Source organism: Panulirus ornatus, chromosome 14, assembly GCF_036320965.1.
Source record: "Panulirus ornatus isolate Po-2019 chromosome 14, ASM3632096v1, whole genome shotgun sequence".
NCBI lineage: Eukaryota > Metazoa > Arthropoda > Malacostraca > Decapoda > Palinuridae > Panulirus > Panulirus ornatus.
In genome coordinates this window covers 7,972,157-7,980,902 of record NC_092237.1, presented here as the reverse complement: position 1 = coordinate 7,980,902, position 8,746 = coordinate 7,972,157, and the positions used below count along the sequence as shown (strand labels likewise).

Below are 8,746 nucleotides of genomic sequence, written 5' to 3'. Positions count from 1 at the left end.
TTTTTATAATGCTATGACAAACTATGTTGTATATTCAACCAAGAGGTGATCGTATTGTTATCGTAATGATCTTTAATCGAGTTTACATTTTCATGATTTCGTGTTACCGAAATTAAATTGATTTTACGTTCAAGAAATAGATGAATTGATTTTAAGTTTATGACTTCTCAACTAACTTTAGAGGTATTACTCAAATATTGGGAAGAAAGCAAACGATGCGACTTATGGGTTATAATCAGCAATATTTTAATCAGGAAGAAACAGTTTCTTTAATCTCTTATTAAACTGTTGTATCACTAAGAACATTAACTCAAGTAATGACCAAAGATGAATAGTAGATAGCTTTGCAAATGCCTTCTGAATTACAGATAAAAACTAACATTCTTAAATAGAACGTGATTTTTCACACTGATTTGTGATACTATTCAAGTATATCATAAAGGTAATTACATTCGGTAAGCACATTAGGCTTCATTAAGTCATGGACTTTTCACTTTTGAAACCTTGGTTATTTATCCACAATCATTTGTGATAGGTGAGATTATGGAAGTCTACACACTTGTGATATGTCGGTTGATAAACCCTTATCATCATTTAGGGTTACGAAACGGGTTTCGGTGATAAGTGAAATATGGATGTTTAGTCCCAATCTAAACATAAAATTTATAATTTTCATTTTTGCAAGTGCATAAACAGGTTTTCCCCTAAATAAGTGGCGCTCACCTAAATACATTTCCATGGAAATATTTACTGTATTTCAGTCCAATACATGAAGACACTAGTTTTAGTTCTTAGTTGCAGATTGGTTAACACATATATTCAGATCCAGTAAGGGCGTATTATTTTTACATTGTATAGACTGATGAGCGCTATGATAGGTGCAAGAAGGGCATCGAAAAAGCACAGTGCAGTAATTGGAAGAAATTAAATGTTAGTTGTTGCGAATTACCAGGAGGACTCCAAGTTAGTACTAAATTTCCAGTCTCCTAGTAGAAATAATATTCATTATCACTAACTTATGAATCAGTACCGCATATATATAATTCACACTGAACAAAACATCAACCATTCTCTGCGTTTCATGGTATTCACTCCTCACATCCATAACATCAACATTATAGCAACACACAAACTAAAAGCACAAAATGCACCATATTTGAACGGGGAAAAAGAATCCAGTTACATCCGCTAGAAACAATTCATCCTCTCCATTTTAAACTTATGAATCAGTACCGCATATATATAATTCACACTGAACAAAACATCAACCATTCTCTGCGTTTCATGGTATTCACTCCTCACATCCATAACATCAACATTATAGCAACACACAAACTAAAAGCACAAAATGCACCATATTTGAACAGGGAAAAAGAATCCAGTTACATCCGCTAGAAACAATTCATCCTCTCCATTTTAAACAAAGCCTCTCCTGCTTAATTTTCCTTACCCTCAAAAACAATTATAACAAATTTGCATACCACACAATAGTGCACTAACATTAATCTCTAGTCAAACACAAATAAACCCACATATTTCTTCACCCCCCCTGCTGACCTTAATAAACTTACTTTTATTCACAGTAACTCTGTACTCCCTCCTGTCACACACTCTCACAAACTCAGACACCAACTTTTGTAGTATCTCTAGAGGCTTCCACCAGCCAATCCACATACTGTAAACCTGCCACTCTCCTAAACCCTGGTGTTCACCTCCCTCAGATTAAACAGCCATAGTGATATTGAACACCCTTGATACAACCCCATCTTCACCTGGTGCCACTCACCTTTCATTACTGCTTGCACATACTCTTTACTCTCTCGACAAAAATTCCTCACTCCTTCTAGCAGTTTTCCTTTCACACTATGTATCTGTAGCACCCTCAACAAGGCAACTCTGTCATATGCATTCTCCAGATCCATAAACATCATGCAATTCCTTTTTTTAGATCCATAAATATCACACAATTCCTTTCTTTCTCCAAGAAATTTTTATGCTCTGTGTATACGACCATCCACAAAACAACGGTCACAGGGTCAGCACTGCATAATTGTGAGCAAGAGATGAGAGCCAAAGGCCAAGATGCATCACCTCATCACCATGCCAGTAATATAACAGACTTGGGAAGGTCGATGCATAGTTGCCAAGTCTCTGTGAACAAGCAATTATGGTGATTGACATAGATAAACTCTCAGTAATACACCCTACCTTGGGGTTAAGTAGTGTTTTAGGCCCCCAGCAAGCAGGTGCTCATTCTGATGTCCATAAGGCTCCATCAAGAGGTGATAAATGGGGAAATTTAAGGAACTTCCATCCATTAACTCATTGGATAAGGCACTTTACGCATATTTGCATTTATTGTTTCAAAAACTAGTAAAGTAATACTAGTCAGAAAGCAAGGTGAGCTAGTTTTCTTTCCCTTAAAAAAAAACCAGAAACATAATCTCTGAGCAAAATCTAAGGGCTCTGGTAGAAGTAATATCTTTTTCTTGGCTATCCTAATTTTGATTGGCCTACCATAAGTATATCTGTTACCCAAAGCTGTTGACACTCAAAAGCATTGATTTGTAGAGTGCTAACCTGCAGAAAAAAGTATATTCATAATGTTTTTACTGATTGTGTTTATGTTCATACTTTAGGAAATAAATGTATGAAAAGTGTGATTATTTCTTGTTTCTTCTGCAGTTACTAGGAATAGGTGCAGGATATAGGAACAGGTAAAGTAAAAGCAGAGTCAAGAGTGATAAGACAGTAAGTATGATTGCAAAGCATCATTGCTGATTGAGAAAGTTCTACATGAACCACACTACTGTACAGTTTGGGAATACATACAGGATGGTGAACCTTGTGAACCACATTATTGTATAGTTTTAGAAAGCATGCAGGATAAAAAGATTTACCTCTATGAATAAATTTTATTCACCTTACATATGGTCATTACACCTCTTGTTGACAGACAACTCAAGCGTGAAGCACTTAAACACAACTAATGTACTTAAGTGGAAACAACCCTCTTCATTAAATAAAATATTATGCTTACAAATTTTCTTGCCAGTCATTAACATATTCTATCACTATTCATGAGATTTTCCTGAAGACACATGCTTGGTATAAACCTGAAAAAGATGAAAACTGTGAATTTTTACACTAGCAAATACAATGGATACAAATAAATGACGCAAAACCACAATAACAAATAATATGGCTAAAGAAAACTAATGAAACAAAACAAGAAGACAATACTATTTTACCTTTTTTATCATGCGTAATCACTGTTTCCCACATCAGCGAGGTAGCGCTAGGAAACAGACAAAGAATAGCCCATCCAATCATATACATGTATATATATATAAATGCCCATAAATATACATATCAACATGTACATACAAATACACAGAAATATACATACATACACGTGTACATATTCATACTAGCTTACCTTCATCCATTCCTGTCCCCCCCCACCCACCCCACAGGAAGCAGCAATGCTACCCCGCTTCAGCAAGGTAGCGCCAGGAAAACAGACAAAAAAGGCCACATTCGTTCACAGTCTCTAGCTGTCACTTGTAGTGCACTGAAACCACAGCTCCCTATCTACATCCAAGCCCCATAGACCTTTCCATGGTTTACCCCCAGACGCTTCACATGCCTTGGTTCAGTCCACTGACAGCACATTGACCTCGGTATACCACATCATTCCAATTCACTCTATTCCCTGGGGATAGGAGAGAAAGAATACTTCCCATGTATTCCCCACGTGTCGTAGAAGGCAACTAAAAGGGGTAGGAGCAGGGGGCTGGAAACCCTCCCATCCTTGTATTTCAATTTCTAAAAAGGGAATAACAATAATAATAATAATAATAATAATAATAATAATAATAATAATAATAATTTGATACTAGAATAACTGGACATTGTTGACTACAAAAACACTTGGGGATCTCTGCATATGCAACACTAGGCTGATGTGGGGAAAAGGTTTACATGTCTTTAAACATAAACAGCCTCAGTGACCAATGTTAGAAATAATGGACCTACAATCTTCTTTCCTTCATTCTTTCTGTGACATGACTCATTGGATAGTTTGCAACAAACTTTCAAGCTCCATGCTACCCTTCCAAGACAACTGTTTCCATTCTATCCTTTACTTTCCTTTGCTTCTTCTATCTGATTTACTTTGCTTCCCTACTTCCTTTGTGCAGACCCTTGGCAAGGCAACCTTATTTATTTAGTATACAGGGATTTATCTTTTTTCATTTTCTTTCTCATGAAAACAATCAGTTAGTAATTCAGATAAACAACAGTAAAACCAGCAAGTATTACAGCTAAATCTTTTCTCACTTGCTACATGGTCTTGGGAAAATTCAGTGTGTCACCCACTGCAGTATCAGAATTAAATAAACAATACAATAAAACTTAAACAGATGTATATTTGTGAACTTACAAAGTGCTTCCCACTCTGATTTTGAAAGGGTCCTAACACAGTCAACACCATCTTCCTTGTTCAATTGTTCCTGCGCATAACTATATTCTCCTTCAGTATCTGTTGACTGCTTTTCAACCGGATAATTCTGTGGAGGCAAACAATGAAACAATAAGACATATCAGTGCAAAAATTAAGTTCAAATGCAAGCACAAGCTAAGAATATACATCATGATTCAAAATATAATATTATGTCATTATAAAGGAGGAATGAAAGAAGTAACCAATAAACAGGACTAGTTCACACAATATTGTAGCCCCTGTGTATCATTTTTTCCCACCAACACAAACAGTACTATTATTCTACCATTAAACAATCAAATTTTGGTAAGTGTACTGTAAATGATGTTGTTTATCTTATTTACTGACAGTTTTTTTATCCCTCAGGATACAGGAGAAAGACAACTAGAATAAGTTTGGATCTCCTTCATGTAGAATACAACAACTAAGAAAGGTGGGAGTGAGGGCTAGAAATCTTGCTCTCTAGTATTAACAAATTCTAAAGGAAAGCACTTATGAAGGAAAAGAGAGAGTTTTTCCCCTAAAAAGCTTGGTTTCAGATGCTACCTCACTAGAAAAAAAAAAATACTTATTTTGTACATGTTTGCTCACATGGAAAAACGGCAACAACAAAATGCTTTGGCAGCTACCTCCCTTAAATGTTGTAAAAGCATCACCAAGATGCACTTACAATTGTTTGCTCCCTGTAAGGCCTCAGCAACTGTCTTGCCATATCTTTCATTTCATTAACTAATGACACCATGAAAACACTGAAATACCTAACTGAAAATACATTAGCAAAAGGAGAAGCAAAATTTTGCATTATAAATTATTAATCATGAAACAATACATAAATAACGAATATTCTGAAGACAATAACAATCAGCCAAATTGGGCTTAATGAATATTCTGAAGACAACAGCAATCAGCCAAATTGGGCTTGACTGGCCTTGTGTTTTTGATTGGTATTAAGCCTAAATCTTGGCTTCAACCATGCATTTATGAACCATCCCCATGCATAGTATATTTGAGGTGGTAAAAAAAAAAAAAAAAGAATGAATCTTCACAAAGTGAACACTCACAAAGTAAGAAGTAAGTACACTTCAGGAAGACCTATAAATTATTGGGGTGTGTATTGATATAAAGTTACATCTAAACCATTGGTATGTGTGATACTTTTGGAATTATGGTTGGGATATACATAGAAATGGGATGAACAAGCATACATATGCAGTATATGTGGCTGCAATAATGGAAAATATAAGGCCGAGTCACCCTACTACAATTACTGTGTACAAATATTAATCTATGAACACATGCCTCAAGGACCTTCATAACAGACAAAAGATGCTGAGACTCTTGATCCTTTAATGTATCCTTGAAAATAGTTGCAAAATCTCGACTCCATACCTCCTGAAGACCCAGATATTTTAACCCCAGATCTGTGTTCAGCATGAAAAATAACCCTTATTATGAGGTTTTGAAGAAATCTATTTTTCTAAGAAAAATAGTAAAAATCGTGGGTAATAGTTCAGGGTATTCTTCAGCTCAAAAAACTTTTTCTTTCTACATTGAAATATAAGAAATTGAAACTCTTCTATACTAGAAATAATCATGGAAAATATATCATAATACTCTTAGTTACCGATAGATGCCCAGTAAATACAATGCGTATGGTCAAATAATACTACAAAATTGTCATCATTTAACAGATTACTAAATGGTCATATAGTTGACCTAACGATATTTTAAGCCCAGATCTGTGTTCAGCATGAAAAATAACCCTTATTATGAGGTTTTGAAGGAAATCAATTTTTCTGAGAAAAATAGTAAAAATCTTTCGTAAGATTTCAGGGTATTTTTTAGCTCAAAAAACGTTTTCTCTCTAAAATAATATATAAGATATTGAAACTCTTCTATACTAGAAATAATCATGGAAAATATATCATAATACTCTTAGTTACCAATAGATGCTCAGTAAATACAATGCGAATGGTCAAATAATACTTAAAAATTGTCGTCATTTAACAGATTACTAAATGGTCATAAAGTTGACCTAACGATATTTTAACCCCAGATCTGTGTTAAGCATGAAAAATAACCCTTATTATGAGGTTTTGAAGGAAATCTTTTTTTCTGAGAAAAATAGTAAAAACCATGAGTAATAGTTCAGGGTATTTTTCAGCTCGAAAAAACTTTTTCTCTCTAAATTGAAATATAACGTATTGAAACTCTTCTATACTAGAAATAGTCATGGAAAATATATCATAATAAATAATCATGGAAAATATATCATAATACTCTTAGTTACCGATACATGCCCAGTAAATAAAATGCGAATGGTCAAATAATGCTTCAAAATTGTCGTCATTTGACAGATTACTAAATGGTCATATAGATGACATAACGATATTTTACCCCCATATCTGTGTTCAGCATGAAAAATAACCCTTATTATGAGGTTCTGAAGGAAATCTATTTTTCTGAGAAAAATAGTAAAAACCGTGGGTAATAGTTCAGGGTATTTTTCAGCTCAAAAAACTTTTTCTCTCTAAATTGAAATATAAGATATTGAAACTCTTCTATACTAGAAATAATCATGGAATATATATCATACTACTCTTAGTTACCGATACAAGCACAGTAAATACAATGCGAATGGTCAAATAATATTTAAAAATTGTCGTCACTTAACAGATTACTACATGGTCGCAAAGTTGATCTAACGATATTTTAACCCCAGATCTGTGTTCAGCATGAAAAACAACCCTTATTATGAGGTTTTGAAGGAAATCTATTTTTCTGAGAAAAATAGTAAAAACCGTGGGTAATAGTTCAGGGTATTTTTCAGCTCAAAAAACTTTTTCTCTCTAAATTGAAATATAAGATATTGAAACTCTTCTATACTAGAAATAGTCATGGAAAATATATCATAATACTCATAGTTACCGATACATGCCCAGTAAATACAATGTGAATGGTCAAATAATACTTAAAAATTGTCGTCATTTAACAGATTACTAAATGGTCATATAGTTGACCTAACGATATTTTAACCCCAGATCTGTGTTCAGCATGAAAAATAACACTTATTATGAGGTTTTGAAGGAAATCTATTTTTCTGAGAAAAATAGTAAAAATCGTGGGTAATAGTTCAGGGTGTTTTTCAGCTCAAAAAACTTTTCTCTCTAATTTGAAATATAAGATATTGAAACTCTTCTATACTAGAAATAGTCATGGAAAATATATCATAATACTCATAGTTACCAATAGATGCTCAGTAAATACAATGCGAATGGTCAAATAATACTTAAAAATTGTCGTCATTTAACAGATTACTAAATGGTCATAAAGTTGACCTAACGATATTTTAACCCCAGATCTGTGTTCAGCATGAAAAATAACCCTTATTATGAGGTTTTGAAGGAAATCTATTTTTCTGAGAAAAATAGTAAAAACCATGGGTAATAGTTCAGGGTATTTTTCAGCTCGAAAAAACTTTTTCTCTCTAAATTGAAATATAACGTATTGAAACTCTTCTATACTAGAAATAATCATGGAAAATATATCATAATACTCTTTGTTACCGATACATGCCCAGTAAATAAAATGCGAATGGTCAAATAATGCTTCAAAATTGTCGTCATTTGACAGATTACTAAATGGTCATATAGATGACATAACGATATTTTACCCCCATATCTGTGTTCAGCATGAAAAATAACCCTTATTATGAGGTTTTGAAGGAAATCTATTTTTCTGAGAAAAATAGTAAAAACCGTGGGTATTTTTCAGCTCAAAAAACTTTTTCTCTCTAAATTGAAATATAAGATATTGAAACTCTTCTATACTAGAAATAATCATGGAATATATATCATAATACTCTTAGTTACCGATACAAGCACAGTAAATACAATGCGAATGGTCAAATAATATTTAAAAATTGTCGTCACTTAACAGATTACTACATGGTCGCAAAGTTGATCTAACGATATTTTAACCCCAGATCTGTGTTCAGCATGAAAAACAACCCTTATTATGAGGTTTTGAAGGAAATCTATTTTTCTGAGAAAAACAGTAAAAACCGTGGGTAATAGTTCAGGGTATTTTTCAGCTCAAAAAACTTTTTCTCTCTAAATTGAAATATAAGATATTGAAACTCTTCTATACTAGAAATAATCATGGAATATATATCATAATACTCTTAGTTACCGATACAAGCACAGTAAATACAATGCGAATGGTCAAATAATATTTAAAAAT

General features: G+C 33.4%; 1 protein-coding gene across 1 annotated transcript in view; it reads right to left on the bottom strand.

The window, feature by feature from the left end:
• Positions 1-2,905: 2,905 nt before the first annotated feature.
• The window catches only part of Rnmt (RNA guanine-7 methyltransferase), a 48,180-nt gene continuing 42,339 nt past the window's right edge, over positions 2,906-8,746 (bottom strand). The window contains exons 18-19 of the mRNA XM_071669202.1: positions 4,445-4,571; positions 2,906-3,116 (exon numbers count right to left, since the gene is read on the bottom strand). Coding sequence (XP_071525303.1) covers positions 3,079-3,116; positions 4,445-4,571 — 165 coding nt within the window. The 3' untranslated portion in view covers positions 2,906-3,078. The remainder of the gene's footprint in view (positions 3,117-4,444; positions 4,572-8,746) is intronic.